The following is a 19,594-nucleotide window of genomic DNA, read 5'->3' as shown; positions in this document are numbered from 1 at the left end:
CTAACTCGACTAGTACCCATTGTGCAGAAAGCAGTCAAGCAGTGTCCATAACACAACCAGGCACTATCTGGCATCCTCCTCTTTCTCAGACCTTAATCTTCCACTCTGAGCCGTAATTATAGCAGTATCGTGCGAGCATCTGTTCCTTGTTGAGTTCTGAGCTCTTGTACTTTGGCGAAATGTGATTGTAATTTGCACGTGAGGAGACTCGTCTAGGCCATTCAAACGATGGATTAAGCTCATGATTCTGATAAATGCAAGATGCTTACAACCCAGATGGCGGAATCTCAAGGGGGCAACTTCAGCCGAAGCATTGGTGGTTAGCCAAATGCCCTAACTTTTCCTCAATAGTCCTTTCTCTCTCTAGCAACATTTTGTAAATGGAGAAGGAGAGGGAGAGAAAGAATGGGAGGATTTGTACTAATTCCCAGAATAAGTGTCTACCTATAGCAGACTGCTAGGGAGTAACAGGGAGGCCTTTCTCAGAATTCAACCTGTGACAAGAATGATGGCTAAGAGGAAGGCCACTAAGGTACCTCCTACGAGGACCATGTAAACGACGTTTTACCACAGGAACATCATCGGCTGTGGAGGGAGGGGGGTCACCCACATTTTGAAGCTTCATAGTAGTAGTACCTGAAAGAGAAGGTTTATGGTGCTCAGAAGAATGTGTATTATGAATAGTAGGCTCCATACTTGCTCGAGTATAATGTGGTAAAATAAAGCTTGTCATTTGTATGGCAAACAGTTGTTGGACTAGAACAATGTAGTTGAGGTTTAGGGGTAGAAACAACCTGATAGTAAACCTTAGCTGATAAATGAAAACAAACAACGAGGGCATTCCACTTGTTTGTGAACTTGAGCAACGACAGCATGATCAGAATGTGCATTTTTGTGATATGGCATCATAGCCATTACATTTAGGAATAACATCAAGCACTGAAATGGCAGAAGGTTCAGTGATGACAGCATACGCAGGAACAGCAGCTTATTCAGACATATTAACCTAAAGTGCGGCAAAACTGTTGGATGTGTAACTAACACGGGTGGAATTAAAAAATGAGTAATTGTTACTGTTGGTTTCCATTCAGTTTTCTTAGAAGGATAAGAAACAATAATACTTCACTTTGAAAGCTCAGTCTAGCCAAATTTATGTTTGTGGACACTGATGATGAAGTCCTAAAAATATTAACATAAGGTGATGGGGAGTAAAGTCCTGAGAACTTGTAAGAGGAGAGCAGTGCCGAGGACCCCTAGGGGTACGAGGCAAGCCTGGCTCATAGGTACCAGCGGGCAAAGGAAATGGCTCTTCCAACAGGACTTCCTCCATATGGGGGGCCAGGTGGAGATGGCGGTCTCCCCTCAGGTGTGTCGTACATGCACCGGAAAGTCATCCCATAGAAACTCTGTCATAAATGGCTCACCAGTCAGTAGTGTAGTGGGAAGAAAGGGAGATCTGTGCATATCAGAATAATCGGGGACTAATGGACACGGACTGAATTGGGTACTGGAAGCGCAGCAGCTGTATCCAAGAGATCCATCTCTATCAGTGACTTGTGATCACTCAGTAGGCAATAACTTATTTACCAAATTATCATCAATAATTAATTCATTGCCATTGTCCTTTGTAACTGGAGCTTCAGAAAGATTAAGAAATGAAGCAGCAAGGAGGGGATATTGGCGGTCGAAGAAAAGAGCTCACACTTCTTACTGTCGTCAGAAGACAAGGAAGGGGGATGATCCCTCTTGGCTAGTTTCCTACGATGAGAACGAAATCTCTCCCAAAAGGAGGACGTCCACTCCCTACAAAACTAACACACAGATTCCACAGAACATCTTTGTCACAGCATGAGAGGCCGAGAGGATATGGATCGACCTTAACCCGGCTCGTGAAAGGAAGTGCGACCACCACAGCCAGGCCAGCTCCGCATGACACAGACATGATAAGAACAAGTTGAAATGATATGAAAGCAAAAAGTACTACAAGGGTAATCCAGCATTAGGAAGGGAAGTTGTGATAATACAAGAGCAGAGGGAATATCTCATTATGGAATGACAACCAGGAGAGAAGTGGAGCTTGCTGCCCAGCAGCGTGGTTACCTAATAACCTTTTATAATTACAATTGACCAGCATTTTGTTTTTTATTGCCTGGCTGTAGAAAGTTAGCATTAGGAGTAACCCATTTAAACGACTCTGTTTTGTACTAGCATATGAATAAATAAATGACTCAAATTCTTAATTAGAAGTTTATCTTCCACTGTATGTCTCCATTATTCAAGTACAATACAGTAGTCAGATTTATGACCAATCTACAGTACTTCACAGACTGATGAAAGGAACAATTTTACTCCGAAGCATGACTAAGTAACTACAATAATGTATCGGAAATCTTATATAAAGCTTCTACGGCATATAGTTTTTAGACCATTCATGGCAGTACTGTACAGTAGTTATAGACTCATATTTCAAATGTGGATTATCAAAATTAGTTTCATCCATTCTCCTAAACTATAATGTCCTACGACAAATCTTTTCATTGCGCTGATCCGTCATGTTTATCGGTGTACATAATAGTAAACAGCTGAAATAAGTTGTATCCATGTAAAAATATACAGCACATCAATACTATCTAATTACTTTCTTTTTTATCAAATGAAAATATAGTACTCTAGGAATATCCTTATTACATTATTTTCATTATTATTTATTACTGTACTTGCTAAGCTACCACCTTAGTTGGAAAAGCAGGATGCTATAAGCCTAGGGGTTCCAACATGGAAAATAGCCCACTGAGGAAAGGAAACAAGGAAAAATTAAATATTTCAAGAACAGTAACAATAAAATAATTATTTCCTATATAAACTATAAAAACTTTAGCAAAACAAGAGGAAGAGAAATAAGTTAGAATAGCGTGGCCCAATGTACCCTCAAGCAAGAGAACTCTAACCCAGAACAGTGAAGACCATGGTACAGACTATGGCACTACTTTAACAAAACAAGGGGAAAAGAAATAAGCTAGAATAGTATGCCCCAGTGTACCCTCAAGCAAGAGAACTCTAACCCAAGACAGTGGAAGACCACAGTACAGAGGCTTTGGCACTACCAAGACAAGAGAACAGTGGTTTGATTTTGGAGTATCCTTCTCCTAGAAGAGCTGCTTACCATAGCTAAAGTCTCTCTTCTACCCTTAACAAGAGGAGAGGGGCCACTGAACAATTACAGTGCAGTAGTTAACTCCTTGGGTGAAGAAGATTTTAACAAATCCTGTAATATTGGATCTTCTCAACATAGCTACAATCAAGCGTAAAATTAGAAGACTATCAACAGACATCAAGACAAATCTACAGGAAGCTACAGTTAGTCACCAAACCTTCAAAACATAGTCGAACCTTAAAAACCCTCATCAAGAATCAATGAGCAATAAATGTACAAAATACAAATGAAAAAATTAAACTAAAAACTATAATTATTTCCATATGCGAGATGCATGTGATATTACCTCTAAGATATAGCACATGAATCTTGGGCGAAATTGATGGAAATAATAGGAGTTGGCTTAAAATAATGTATTAAAGGGTATCAAAAGAAAACTCTAGCTTGAAAGTTTTTTAAATATTCAGCATTGTTTTTATTGCAAATAATGTGCTTCTTTACATTGCTTTACAAAATTTCCTATGCAAGCGTGAAACCAGGGCTATATGCTTGACATGTTTATCACAATATATGTGACAGCATCAGTAATGTAGCATGTCCAGGACAATCTCCACAAGATTCAATTTCTGTGTCACTTTGAAGAAATAGCTTTCGAGTCTTGACGAAATGCCGGGTTGCTCTATCACTTATGCTGTTCCATATGGTACAATTTAGATCTGAATAAACCATAGAAAAAAATCTATAAAAAATTAAAAGCACATATACAACAGAACAGATTACAATATTATTAACCCATAAGGAAAGAGTTACTAAAAGACAGAACTTGAAGAGGCATGTGAAACTTCCTCTCATAAAAGCACCCCTTATACAAATACAACATACTGTATTATCTACTTTCACCTTTTTGAGAATGCTGTAAATCACCCAACAGCGTTACTGCAACCATCACCTCGGTCAAAAACGGACTCAAAATATCAGATAACAAACGGAGTGGTCCTCTCATCCTACCACTACAGATTGTCCGTTCAACAACACATGCAACGTATTCTGCCTCATCATGGAATAAATAAGATTATCATATGAGCAACTTGATGATGTTTCTAAGCCTTCGAACGAGATGATTGTTGTAACAACGCTCGCAGATGGGCCAACCTAAAATTCGTCATTCTCTGGTTTGAAGTCACGTACACCATGGCTTCGGTACCGTATTCTACAGCAATGAACGTGGCTAAGAAATTCACAAGAAAATATCACACCATGAAGTTGAACTGTAAAACCAAAAGGATTCAGCTTTGTCAGGGAAAGCAAAATTGTGTGTGATTATCACGGCCATAAGCTCCTTGAGACAGCAAATATGTGGTCATCTGTCTACGAAAATAACGACGAATTACACAAAGGATTCTGTTGAACAATTTCCCGCCCCTAAATGGCCGCTGATAGTAATCCCTTCCCATGATAAGTTTTATTTGGAAATTAAACATACTGTAGTTACATTGATGTGAAAGTACTTAATGTTAAATGGATGGTGTATGTTTCCAAATTCACCGAGGCTCATTTAAAAAAATCTACACCAAATGATATAACTCTAAACCTCTTGCAATCAACCAAGGTTCTCTAGAGTGCTATACAAAATCAAGCAAATAAAAATGGGGTAGAAGAAAAATTCACGAATCAATGGTGAGATACCAAGATAGAAAAAATATACATTTGACAAACTAAATATTTGGCAAACATTCACAGACTTAACTGACAAATTCCCAACATTTCTTTTAGTTAATTTATCCCCGTGTTAATTTTGATCCCACTTTCTTAAGTTCCTAAACAATAAACTGCATACACATGACAGCAACACAACTCCATTTCACATTGCAAATCAAACTAAATCTCCCACTGGTGTTCACCTGCCAAAAAAAAAAAAAAAAAGAAAAAAAAATGAAACTTAGGTACCAACAGGTTTTTATCTACCGTTAAATGGAAAAAACTAAGTAATCCCTTAAGCTAATATGCGGTGTTTACCAACACCAATAAATCCTGCCTCACTCTCACTGTAATGCAATTAATCACTACTGGGTATCACTGACAAGAAAATAAGGCAGCCAATACAGATCTTGGCCTGTTTAGTGTCCATCAGCCAGCTTACTTGATATGAATATGGGCCTCCGGGCCCCTCTGTAAATATGAACGACACCTGCTCTCTCACAGAGATAAACAAGAGCGGCATGTTTCCCCTTCCATTACAGATTGCCTAGTGAACTTGAGGGGGAGGGGAAAGAGCATCTCTCTAACTAGGAGGAGAACAAGCGATCCCCTTTTACCAGTGATGAGAATGCAGACGCCTAAGACGGTTAGAATGAAAGCAGGAAAGCCCTCTGCTTATCGTAGTTATGTGGGATGGGTGTGGTGAAACAGTGCTTCCAGGTATGAATAAACAATGTGACCAATGATTATTTGAGAAATGAAAAAATTACAATCACTGCATTCACATATGCTTTTAACAATTTAATATAACTTTTGCAGTTCACACTCTTAGTTGAGGTAATTTTCAAAAAACAAACAAAACTAATTCAGCATTCAGAATATATTTTGCAATGCACAATATACCAATACGCAACAACTTATGGCAAAAAACCCCTCCTACATTACTTTTCAATGAATTGACTTAAAAGTTCTTATTTACTGTATATCACAAAGTTTCCACTTATATACTTTCTACGAACAAAACTTACCATCGGCAGACAATGTATGATCAGGATGATGATGCTTTTACAAACCCTGGGAACTTCAGCTTGCAGAAGCAGCAGCAACTGCTTTTGAAAATAATGAAGATCGGTGGAGAACAAGGATAAACAGAGAATGCATTAAGGGTGAGCCAACACTTATCTTTGTTTATAAAATCAACCTTAAAACCCCTGCAACCAATCATTGTCTTCCACCAACACATGATGCAATGAGTGGACTTTATTTTTGTGGAGATTATTAACAAAAGTATGCAAAGATATAGAAGAGGAAATGGTGACGGGCTTTGGACCAAATTGGAACGCTAGGGGCTTGGTGTGGAGAAACAGGGAGGAGGGCCAGAAGAAGTGATTAGCGGGCACAACAGTTGTTGGAGGAAGGACCGCTGGGGGGCTCGGTGGGTTCGACACTGAACGAGGGTCCGCCAGTGGGTTCCATTGCTCCACTCTCGGGAAGCTGCTGCCTCGACACGATTCGGTAGATTGCTGTGGAAGTAAGATCATTTACTGAGCTTTTTCATTCGAGTAAAGATGTCCAACAATTACTAAAGTGAAACGAGCAGATCTATAACCTAGTAGTGACACTACTGTACTCTCACCAGTATTTGACCACATCCCTTATAGAGTAAATTTCGATGAGTTGCAAATGTATAAGTGTACTGTAAGTGCAATAGGTTACCTATATCCAAAAAGATTTACAGTCATTACTATAACAATGCTTAATGACATTTCTGACTATTCCACAAAATATTCCCAAAAGGAACAATTGTAAATATTGGTAATACAGCATACAACCTACATACACAATATAAAAAGCATACATCAGCTACAGTACAATGTTACCTTGCAGATAACTCTGTACCCACACCACCGTCTACTCAACTGGAAATTAAGATACGGTACTATACTACACATAAAGCAATATTGATACCTTCAACTAATTCATCAAATAGCAGAAGAGCACCAACAGCCCTGGCAACACAATAGTTTGAGGTGAACATTTTCACTAGTATGATAATCACCCTAAATAATCCAAAATTATTTCTCAATTATCATAATTTCACAGTATACTACGATTGACAATTCATTAAAACGCAATCTTGTAGGAAGTGTTGCCCATTGGGAAGGAGACTGCAGTAGGAACTTCTATAATAGAACAGTTTGTGTTGCGGGAAATCAAGAGATTATTAACAAGCGTTGACTTGACATCTTTTAAGTAAATGTAACTATGTGAGGAATTTTTGGCACATGAAATATTATTATTACTGCAAAGGATAGATCGAAAGTCACATAGTTGACACCTATAAGACTTAAAAAGTGTGATAGCTTTGCTGTTGTACTGAAATTAAGACATCAGAAAGCAATCAACGACATGGCACCATTAGCCCTGCTAATGCACGAAGACTTGCTCAATGCCAGCCAGTTCGGCTGATAGCTCTCAACATACTAGAGTATAGCTGAAATTTAAGTTGAAGGTGAACTTGAGCAGAATGTATGAATTTGTACTGTTGTTTGTATTTCTCTAACTCTAGCCTTCTTCCCTATTTGTTCAAGTATGATACCCTGTGATAAACAGGTGAATAACTGTACCATGAGCCGAAAATCATTGTTATAATGCTGTTGGATCTACAATACTCTTTACAAATGGTCACCTTAGAACAAGCCAACTATATAGCAAGAGATGACCGAGTTTAATAGTTTTACAGGAATAAACAGATAACTACAAACACTGGCTATGAATCGCCATATCACCAGTGAATGTAACATACTAAAATAGATATAAGCCTTCGTGATCTGAAAGTTATAATAAAAATCCCACCAAGGTAAAAAATTAAAATGCTTGTTCAAAGCTCTGAACCTTATTTCTCCTTATATTCTATTAATGCTAAGTAAAATAACAGAAAGGCTAAATTACCAGACAAAACTGGGATGCCGAAAGAAAATAGAAAATGAAAAACAATTTGGGCAGCTTGTCTGGTCTACAAAATCCACTAGCTCACTCATTCGGGCGCTACTTTTTAATTCAGACCCATACTTGTACTTAAAGTAAGGAATACTTTTCATTGTAATAGTCTATACAATAAATTATGCTTTAACTTTATAAACTATACTTATTTCACTATTCAAAAACAGTCATCCACTAGTGTGTTATCATCTCAAGATCGCTCACAGCTTACATAAGCATCCAATTTCACCAATTAAGTAAAGGATTTCAAACCTAATCTTAGTGTAATTCATAAGGGTCCTGTAGAGGAAAACAAATAAATGACACAAGTAGTTTGCACTACAATAAAGCAAATCAACAGAACCAGATTACGTCTTGCAAACATGCAACAGCGGCAAACCTTGAATTGCTGCCGAATCAAGCATTCGTATCCGAAGTCACTCATTACGACATAAAAGCCATGCAAACGAGAAACCTCCATCTACAATTACCATGCTTAGAAATTACATTCATTGTTAAGATGCAAGAAAAAAATAAATCATTCTTTGCTAAAAACTTCATTCTTGGTATTTTGTAATTTAAGATAAATTTGATTTTAGATAAATCTCACTCTCTACAACAAATAATCAAGAATTCATGTTAGAATGACAAAATCTTCCTTTTGAGAGAAAAAGAACACTAGATTTTAACACCTATTTAGTTACACTGAATCATTCCAATTCCAAAATACCATAAGTATATTACTGTTCACAATTAAATCTTCAACAATAAAAATGACTGGCTAGATGATTAACATTATTACATTTTGGAATTTAGAAATAAAGTTGATAATTTAGTCAAGATTTACTTGCAGCCAATGTTCAGGGTGTGGCCCTTAATTACCTTTACCAAGAATAGAAAACAAATTAAAAAAAACTTTGTCTCACCTACAAGCAAAGCATGACCCCACAAAAATACTGAAGAAATCTCTACAATTCCTTTCCTTATAACTTATCATGCTGGTTTGTTTAAAACATATAAATAAATATTTGACTTTTGAAACGTAAGGTGAACACGTCATGCGCACGTTTGCCCCGACAGATCTTTTTCCCCTTCCATCGAATTCCAGTCATCATGCCGAGCCTTGGCGCTCATTAATCAAAAGCAGTGGCGTACAATTTACTTTACATGGCAAGAAATGAAACCTCTGGACAGCCTGTGATAAAACTAAAACCTCCTGCAGATTCAAAACGAGAACCTTCCAAAGCACCCAAAAGCAGCTTTAAAAAAAAATAAAAAAATCAGGAAATGCTAAGTTTGAAGTCAAGGTTTAGCACATTCTCCTCTCGTTTTATATAGCCTTCAAGTATCTCATGTTTAATTACAGAATGCACAACCAAGCAGGTATGAAATGTGAAATAAGGTGCTAAACAAATAGGGTAGAATAAGTGCAAATTTCTTTAGGTATCTTAGTACGGTCTCTAACCCTGTGCCCATAAATTTTCCAGATGTCAGGGGGTAACTCGCCCTACTGTTGGCAACATTGCTTCCGTACGCTCTCAGCATTGACAGTTGGTTCCACGTGAATAGCCTTTACATCGGCTGTTGGACTGTCATCGTGGTCGTGGGGATCACGAATTTGCTTCTGGGAGACAATCCTGTAAATTTCTAGCCAACATGCAAAGAACAGAAAGGTGTTAGTTAACTGCCAAACTAAGTTAACGCTAACCTGTTAATTTTTCTTTGTTTCTTTTTAGTCTATAATAGCATTCATGGCTGCAAAACGTTCACACCAGTATAATAAGGCATATTAATAATCTTAAGAATCAAAATAAAAATTTATAAAAAAAGCAATTACGAATAAAAAGAATTACTTCTTGGTTAAAAAATCTAAAACTAGATGAAAAAAATCTTTAAAAAATCACCTAACATGCTTTTGAAAATATTTAAAACCTAATCTTTGTAAAATTATACAACAGCTAAAATAAATTATGCTTCACAAACAAAAAAAAATCTTGGATTACAACGTCTAAAATACAAGATTTTTTTCACATGCAAAAAGTTACAAATCCAAAAGTAATACAAAATCTACAGTCTTCTATCAAACTGAATTTAAAATATAAATGGCAATGCAAAGCATTCTTAAGAGGCATAAGTTTTTTTATCCCTTTATCCCTGTTTAACAAATATTTGTAAAGAACTAACAATATGAACCCTCATTCAAAGACCTTGTCTACAAATAGAAAATATAACAAGGCTCTAAATATTCCTATAAATTCTAATTAGCCAATGATGTCTATTGCAATAAGCTTTATACCTGCCAGCAAATTTAAGCATCTTCAGGTAAATTACAGTAGTTATTAAGTTTATACTAAGACGCATGAAGACCTATTCTAATGATTTATTGTGTGTCAATCAGACTTAGGTTTTAAAAAGCACCGAAATGGTTAATGAAAAGAGGTTAAGCTGAATGACTGTTGCCTATTAGTATTATAAAAAGTATTAAGACACATGAAAGACAAGATCAAGTATTTGTTACTAAAAGAAATTTGTTAGAATCCAAACAAGTATACGATGCTTTCTCGAATTTAGTCATTAGTTATTTTGCTTATGGAGGTTAGTGATTATCAATTCGGACTAAATGAATCCAAAATTTAGCTGCATTCATATCTCACGAAAGATCAGCACAACAAATTCAAACATATAGATGTCAAAACTGCAATCAAACGAATTATAAAATAGAGACAAGTGTCCGTACTCAATACATACTGTTGACTGTTACCGCTAACAGCTTCTAAAATACCTGCTCACCAAAGTTCAAATTAGACACAATGCCTCCTCCACCACAAGGGTACCTCCTTCGATGAGCTAGCCCCCCATCCAACACAACCAAAACTACTTTCACCCAAATAGAAAACAACCACAATTCGCAAAGAAAAACTGGTACAAATCTATTAATTTTTCAGCTTAGATACTATTACAATAAATATTCCCGGTAATGCTATACTGTACGTTGTATGAGACAAAATCAAAACAGCAACTTTGTCCATTCATTCACTAACTGAGAAGTCCATCAAACAGCATTAAATGAACAGGCTCATTGTGTGGATAAAATATTTGTGGGTAAATGACAATTTGTGTATCTTTCATCTGATGTAATGATGTACAGTATGTACATGACTTCATGTACAAATTAGCTGAAATAAAAGTAGATTAAAATACAGTATATGAGGAGCAAAAATATGAATTTCCTTCAGTTTCGGCTGATAAAAAGAATATATTTTCTGGATAAAAACAGAAATATATGCCAGACTTAAAAATTATAACAAAACTAGTATAGCCCTTTAAAAAATTATAGGCTAAATTACTTCGTAAAAAATGATAAACATAAAATATATTGTAAAATAAGTCATAGCTGAATGAGATCTGAAAAGTAATTTAGGACTTCCATCAAAGTAAATCTATCCACTAACACGAAACTTGAGACGAAACACTTGCGAGTTAGCTAGGACAATTCAGTAGAGGCTCTTCCATTACAGTGTACTGTAATTCAAAATTAACACACATGTAACCTAGTTGAAAAAAACCTTCTGTAGTATCTTAATGATTAAAACTTGATAAATTCAAGTCTTTAAATCCAAACTCTAATCATAAGACAAACAAGAACTAAAACCAATCGAAACGTACAATTTGCTAAAAAAGAAATATATAAATAAACATGCGATCGAAAGCATTTAGAAATATAAAAAAGGAAAAAAAAAATTTAATGAATCCATACACGAGTACAACAATAACGTTAAAATCTCAAATATTTCACATGCAAAACCCATTAAAAATGTCTTATGCAAAAAGCAAGATAATGAAATAAAAATTGCTATACAAAAAATGAACATTATACAGTACAAATACTGTATATTGAAAAAAAAAAAAAAAAAAATACTGAATAATCGATGGAGAAAATTTTACATTGAAATAAAAATTGTTACACAAAAAAATATAGTACTGTACATTACAAAAAAAATTTAATATTCAATGAGGAGAAAACTTTACATTCGCGTAAAAATAATCTTAAATCGATGACTACTGAAAGAAACGGCACTTCAATAAAGGCCACTCGCAAAATGCCATGCTTTATAAAATACATATATAATAAAACTAAAACCAAGGTTAATGATAAAAGACACTATTAGAATCCAGCAACCAAATAATTACAAATTAAACATCAAAACAAACGACTACTATATCTAGACTCCAAATCTAAGACAGGACTGACCACTTACATCACTGACCTACACATCCGCGGCAAAAGAGACACCCAACAGTAACCACACAAAACAACACCCAGTATGTTACTATGCAAGAAAATATGAAATTAATAAAAAAAAATGATGATAAAACTTAATCTTGATATGAAAGAATGAAAAAAACAACAATTACAAATATACAATACCTGTGAGAATGTTGTGGAAGGCAGTTTCAACATTGGTGGAATCTAATGCAGACGTCTCGATAAACGAAAGCCCTTCCTTTTCTGCAAAGGCCTTAGCTTCTTCCGTTGGTACCGACCGCAGGTGTCGCAAGTCAGATTTGTTACCTTGGACAGGCAAGATTTTAAATAGTTAAGGTGCATAAAATGGGTATTCATATCAAAGGTGATACATGTACCAACATAATCACTGTAAATTGCTTTAGAAAAAATCATCAGCCACCATCATAACTGATGTAGCTATTACTTCCAAGACTCACTAATACCACAGGAGACTAAAAAGTTCATATAAATCTCATTCAAATCCACCAATAAATTGCAAAGTTCTTTGTCTTACTCTAATTATTATCATTAATATTATCACTTGCTAAGCTACAACCCTGGTTGGAAAAGCAGGATGCTATAAGCCCAGGGGCTCCAACAGGGAAAATAGCCCAGTGAAGAAAGGTAAAAAAAAGGAAAAATAAAATATTTAAGAACAGTAACATTAAAATAAATATCTCCTATATAAACAATAAAAACTTTAGCAATAAAAGAGGAAGAGAAATATGATAGTGTGCCCGAGTGTACCCTCAAGCAGGAGAACTCTAACCCAAGACAGAGGAAGACCATGGCACAGAGGTTATGACACTACCCAAGACTAGAGAACAATAGTTTGATTTTGGAGTGTTCTCCTAGAAGAGCTGGTTACCATAACCTCGTGCGTGAAGAATTGCTTGGCAATCTCAGTGTTGTCAGGTGTATGAGGACAGACGAGAATATGTAAAGAATAGGCCAGACTATTCGGTGTGTGTGTAGGCAAATGGAAAATGAACTGTAACCAGAGAGAAGGAACCAATGTAGTACTATCTGGCCAGTCAAAGGACCCCATAACATTCTAGCGGTAGTATCTCAACGGGTGGCTGGTGCCCTGGCCAACATACTACTAACAACAACAAAGCATGGTGTATAAAATTTGCCTTACTCAGCTGCAATGCTTTCTGTATCTTACATTTACTTTCAATTCTTTGGTCTCTTTCACTTGAACTGATGTGATTCAACTTTCATCATCTCGGTCAGCCCAGGTCATTTAAGAATAAAGTCCATCAGGCTAGCCTTCATAGTGGCTACATTGAATAAATTCACCATAACATTTTCCAACCAACCAAAAACAAGCTTGGGGTAGGAAAAGACCTCAACCCAATCTAATGGTTCATTTTTCAAGAGGTGGAAATCTAATGATTATTTTCTTCATAAATTAAGCGACCACAATAACTCGGTGATTTTGACACTCACTGGAGTAGCCTAGAGAATGAGATAGAGACAAAAGAAGAGAGAAACATACAAATGGATGAAAGCTGGAGGTAAATTGGACAAAAAGGGGTCACTACAAAGTACAGTCAATGCTGCCTACCATTCAAACTGACAGGAATACTGTTAAGAAGGAATTATGAAAATTCTATCAAGCTTAAGGGGACCGTCCGGTATGTCGTGCATTTTTTTTTCTAATGATTCAAAATACACAATTTCTATATTTGTTTTAGACATATATAATACCTTCATCCTATAAGAATTTCAAGTAATTTGATAAAAAAAAAAAATGTTGATTTGTTAAGAAAAGTGGTGATTTTCAAAAAAAAAATTTAGGTACATTTTTCTCCACTAATATGACACCAATTGTATTGAAAATCATACCATCAAAATTTCTTTATAAATCAAATAATTCTGTGTGACAGATTTTCCATTTTCCTTTTTCTTAATTTTCTTTGTCTTGACGTAAAATAATCATGAAAACAAAGAGAAAAGGGAAAATAAAAATTCTGTTGCACAAAACTTTGGGATTTTTATTCCTCTTTTCAATGATGTCTTTCTCTCTAAAATCTAACTATAAATAAGTGAGAAAAATGTACCTGAGTAAGTATGTTTTTGAGTTATGAGCTCCCAAAGATTTGCAATACTGTAAACTTACTTTTTTTTTTTCAAAAAAAAAAAAAAAAAAAAAGATAACATTCTTATGATAACCTTACTTTGTACTTTTATTGTTTATTCCTACATGAAGGCTCCATAAACAAGGAATTTAAACCCTACGTTTACTACTACACTTGTTGTAAGGGTACCTAAGTTGCCAGCGGCCTCTCGTTGTTGCCAGAGATTTAGTTAGAACGTTCCCGTTTTGTACTCTTTCATGTTTCTCTCTTTTTGGTTCTTTTTTGTTGGTCTGTTTACTTTTTGTTCTTTCTTTGACCTTAGGTAACATTGTCCTTGCTATAAAGTTTATAAGGACGTTGTGAAAACACTGTACAAACGAACTGCAAGTAAACAAACATATGCACCGTAACTTCTATACGTCTTTGGTGACACTGGCTGTTTTTCCTGTAAATAGTATTTTCATTCACATAACCTCTACCAATGCCTTCCATCTCTGCCAGACATATGAGATTTCAAAATATAAGTGAAAAAAATCGCTACATAAATGCAAAAATAAACACGTGAAGATGATTCTGTCAAACTCGGTCATGCAGACGACGCACAAAAGCTGACGTCATCATTTAAAGACCGCTTTTTCTTCATTATTTGTAAAAATAATTGGCTGAAACTTCTGGAGAGCATGTACGATATGTTTCTGCATACATAGGGACAATAAAACTATTTTCGATTTTTTAAAGTTGTTCTCTCAAACACCATAGAGGACGGTCCCCTCAAAGTTGATTATACCTAACTGAAGGCCTCTTACTAAATAGTCTTTGTATATCTGGTTCAGTGAGCTAAATAATCCTTAATTATAATATGTCAGTGGGGTAAATTGTCTCTAGATATACTGTGGTAATGTTTCAGTAGGATAAATTGCCTTTAGTTATTCAGTACTGTAGTAATGTTGCCTTGGTTTACAGCATCTTTCAATAGGTTAGGCTTTAGGTGTAAATGTTGCAGTGGGCTAAATTGTCTTAAAAATTGCAATAAGATTTCAGTAGGCCAAATTTTAATTATAGCATCACGCGTGCACAGCAGTAGACGAATAAGGGGTTAGAAAACTATGATAATTTGAGGTCACTACAGCATGAAGAAGTCTTCTCTTGCAGAAGGATATTTTGGTTACTTTTATCAATGGAAGCAATTTACTAAAACTCGCAGACGTTGGGGGGCAGGGGCCTGATGTCCAAGTCTCCTGTAGGCCCCCTCTGTTTTTGTGTCAGCTATTCATCCAATGATTGGCATAGAAATAACTCGATAAGGAAGCCAGGAGGGGCATACATCGCTCTTCCTCGACGATTGACAATTTGTCACAAAATTTTCAGCGATAGAGGAGCTGATGTTGCGGAAGACAAGTCATACGCATCAATCAGAAGGCTATGGATTTCATCGAATTAATAGAGGCATAACATTGCCCCCTTGAACCTAAAAGTCATTCTTATATGAACTGAGTTATGTAACTGTGCTTGATAGATAACAAGACCCCCACCTGGTGACTGCTATGTGAACAACAAACTTTTAACCACTAAAGCATACAACGTGATGAATAACGTAATTACACACATTAAAACTCCTTCCTAATCATTGCTGCTGATGACAATAACTAAGAACTTGGCCTTGAGAGTTAAATCTCCACTCACTCTCAATAGTTACTTATATTTTTATTTCATCAACCAGGAGAGAACCACGTTGCTACAAAAGTAGTGACATAGAAGAAAGAAGTGTAACATCACTGTAGATTAGGCTGGTTCAACTCAGGATGAAGAAAACATAGCAGCACCAGGCACAAACAAAAAAGAAGACACTCAACATTTCTTTCTGAAAGGGAAAATGAAGATCGTTCAACCAGAATCACACATACACACACACAAGTCCGTTAGATTACCTGCACTTACTAAGGGTATACAAACTTTCCAGCATATTAATCCTCAGTTTGTGAAGAGATTCTGCACTACTGAAGCTTTCACAAATATAAATGAAGTAGCAACAGCAGAAGATTGCTGGACCAACACAATGAAGATCATTTTTGCAAAATAAAGGTGGTGGTAAGGCAAAGCACAAAGTGATGGAAAACAGAGCATTTGACTGCCACAACATGACAAACCTTTGAGATTACCTCCAATGGAAACTTAACATCACTCCAGAACAAATTAAAAAATGCTAGAGCAGTTACAGACATATAAAAGCCAATACCGAAAGTCATTGCGACTCTTATCTACACATCTTGCAAGAGAAGGAAAAATTCCTTGGGGGAAAACTCAATTAAAAGGACTAGAGGAGCCTTGGATTCAAAACTTAATGGAGAAGTTTCTTCCACTTAGCCTCATCCAACCCCTATATGAGCCCATACCTCTAAAGAAGGCCATGAACAGGGTTGAAGGATGAAAATGACCACCTGAAGGAGAAACCTATGGAGAAAAAGGAGAAGGGACATGGCTTCGAGGGAAGCAGAGGTGTGCCCCCTCCTGGCTTCCATATTTAGTCATTTCTATGCCTGTCATCAGATGAATAGCCAACACAAAAACAGGCATAGCCCATGTGACACTGGGTCATCATTCTCCCTCATGGCCCTGCCTGTCTGCAAGCACACTGGGACAACCTGATTGTGTTTTGGTAACCAAACCATCTCAATGCATAATAAGACATTTCTTCCCTCTCTCATGACATCAGGCCATAGGTTTCTAACAACTTCTCCGGTTACTGAAGTGTATACGTAACAATAGTAATGTTTCAGTAGGCTAAATTGTCTTTAATTACAGTAGTATTTCAGTGAGCTAAATAGTCTTTAGGTATGGTAATGTGTTTCAGTGGGCTAACTTGTCTGTGTGACTTCAAATGGATCAGCTAATATGCAATAGATGATAAACAAAATGTTAAGGGTCCTCACAACGAGTTTTTGGCAAAGCGAGACTAGAAATATGAAGACATATGTTAAAGGTAACCACTCACCTACAAGCATGATGACAATATTTTGATCGGCATGGTCCCTAAGCTCTTTAAGCCACCGCTCTACATTTGTGTATGTTAGCAACTTAGCTATATCATACACTAGCAGTGCACCAACAGCTCCCCTGTAGTAGGCCGAAGTGATGGCTCGATATCGTTCCTGTCCTGCTGTGTCCCAGATTTGGGCTTTTATGGTTTTACCATCCACCTGAAATGAAGATGCGTTACTAAATGCGCTGATTTTAACAAACGAGGGACTCCATACTTTATCGATAACAGCTGTGGAACGGAAGAGAAAATGTGCACTCTTAATAAAACAATGAATTTTACATCAACTATCCGTAAATTTCAAACCAGTATTTCATTACTTTATCTGACAATAAACCTAACAGTCAATAGTCTAAAGAATATATTTAAAAAAAATGTTTTTATAAAAAAAGCAGTCATAGAATTATGAATAAGGGAATAAATAAATAAGAAAGAATCTTGTAACTTCATCAAATGATGATTACCACCTAATATAAAAGCCAATAATTTATATTTTGCTTCCAATTGACTACTACTGTTCATATTCAAGAGTAGTTTGACCCTGAGCAAATACATACAATTGCTTTGCATTTGCTGGTTAGTTAGACGTAAATTAATACGTTTATGGGACCCATTCTTATTTGTTACATGAGAAGCAACCATCAAAACAAGATAGAAATCTAGACCAGAATCATATAACTTTCTGATAATGTGAGAAATCTAAAGGTGTTACAGTACAGCACTTACATAAGTTAAAATTTTCTAGTACCAGTGATAGTTAGTCATTTTTTCCTTTTCCTTTTATCCTAAATTGTCTATACATTATGTTCTTCCTTTAAAATCAAATTTCCAAACAAGATTCAGCTTCGAAGACTAATTCTGAAGGACTAACAGCAAAGTGTCAGCAAACCATCCATGAATAAAAAGTTTGGCTAGATCAGATTAAGTAATTAGGATGCATGTAAGCAGTAAGAGTGTGACATTAGGATGGGTGAGTTAGACATGTCAAACTATTGGTAAATGAAAAATATCCCATTAAGAGAGAAACTAAAACCCCTACGCACATCCTGTACAGTAGTTGTCTTTGCAAAAGAAACATTGGTACTATGAAAATGAGAGTAATTTTTGTGTGTGTAGACTTTATAGTATTGCAAAAAGGTCATATAATAAAATCAGAATAGGTGGGGAAATATGGTGACCAGAAGCGGGAGAAAATGCCAAATAACAATGATGGAGAAAATGTCAAATGTCTAAGATATAGGTAATTTGGACGTGACAAAATGGAATGAGGAACAGTCAGTTAGGAATACAGTAGATATGCAAGTGGCAAAACAAAAACATGTATGAAGACCCAAGAAATTGTGGGAAAGGAGATATAAGAAGACCTCGCAATGATATGAGCTAGAGAGACACGAGTTCAGGATGGAAGGGAATGCAGAGAACTTAAGTGTCATGTCTGTCACTATGAAATACTGTACAGTACAAGCTGTATAGAAATGTTTATATTGAATATACACTAACATTTACTTCTAAACATTAAAGGAAAATGAAATGCCCTAAATATAGGCAAGAGAAAATGGAATAAAAGAATAATACACCCTCTTGTAATCCCAGCCGTGACATAATTGCTATCTGGCTCTGAGGTTATCAAAGATAGAGTAATGACGACTTTATCAAAGATAGAGTAGCCTAAGGACGACTTTATCAAAGATAGAGTAAGGACGACTTTATCAAAGATAGAGTAATGACGACTTTATCAAAGATAGAGTAAGGACGACTTTATCAAAGCTAGAGTAAGGACGACTTTATCAAAGCTAGAGTAAGGACGACTTTATCAAAGCTAGAGTAAGGACGACTTTATCAAAGCTAGAGTAAGGACGACTTTATCAAAGCTAGAGTAAGGACGACTTTATCAAAGATACAGTAAGGACGACTTTATCAAAGATACAGTAAGGACGACTTTATCAAAGATACAGTAAGGACGACTTTATCAAAGATACAGTAAGGACGACTTTATCAAAGATACAGTAAGGACGACTTTATCAAAGATAGAGTAAGGACGACTTTATCAAAGATACAGTAATGACGACTTTATCAAAGATACAGTAATGACGACTTTATCAAAGATAGAGTAAGGACGACTTTATCAAAGATAGAGTAATGACGACTTTATCAAAGAGAGAGTAAGGACGACTATCAAAGATACAGTAAGGACGACTTTATCAAAGATAGATTAAGGACGACTTTATCAAAGATACATTAATGACGACTTTATCAAAGATACATTAATGACGACTTTATCAAAGATAGAGTAATGACGACTTTATCAAAGATAAGAGTAAGGACGACTTTATCAAAGATAGAGTAAGGAC

At 35.9% G+C, this 19,594-nt stretch overlaps 1 protein-coding gene across 3 annotated transcripts in view; it reads right to left on the bottom strand.

The window, feature by feature from the left end:
* Positions 1-3,598: 3,598 nt before the first annotated feature.
* Rab11 (RAS oncogene family member Rab11) overlaps positions 3,599-19,594 on the bottom strand; it is a 42,637-nt gene continuing 26,641 nt past the window's right edge. For 2 of the 3 annotated variants that reach the window (XM_068393868.1, XM_068393870.1), the window contains exons 3-6: positions 17,199-17,403; positions 12,264-12,407; positions 9,300-9,481; positions 6,164-6,375 (exon numbers count right to left, since the gene is read on the bottom strand). In XM_068393868.1, coding sequence (XP_068249969.1) covers positions 9,342-9,481; positions 12,264-12,407; positions 17,199-17,403 — 489 coding nt within the window. In that variant the 3' untranslated portion in view covers positions 6,164-6,375; positions 9,300-9,341. Of the gene's footprint in view, positions 6,376-9,299; positions 9,482-12,263; positions 12,408-17,198; positions 17,404-19,594 lie in introns of all 3 variants that reach the window. The other variant, XM_068393869.1, reaches the window with a different exon arrangement.

Source organism: Palaemon carinicauda, chromosome 19 (genome assembly GCF_036898095.1).
Source record: "Palaemon carinicauda isolate YSFRI2023 chromosome 19, ASM3689809v2, whole genome shotgun sequence".
NCBI lineage: Eukaryota > Metazoa > Arthropoda > Malacostraca > Decapoda > Palaemonidae > Palaemon > Palaemon carinicauda.
The sequence above is the reverse complement of the archived record's forward strand: the minus strand, read 5'-3'. Positions and strand labels throughout refer to the sequence as shown.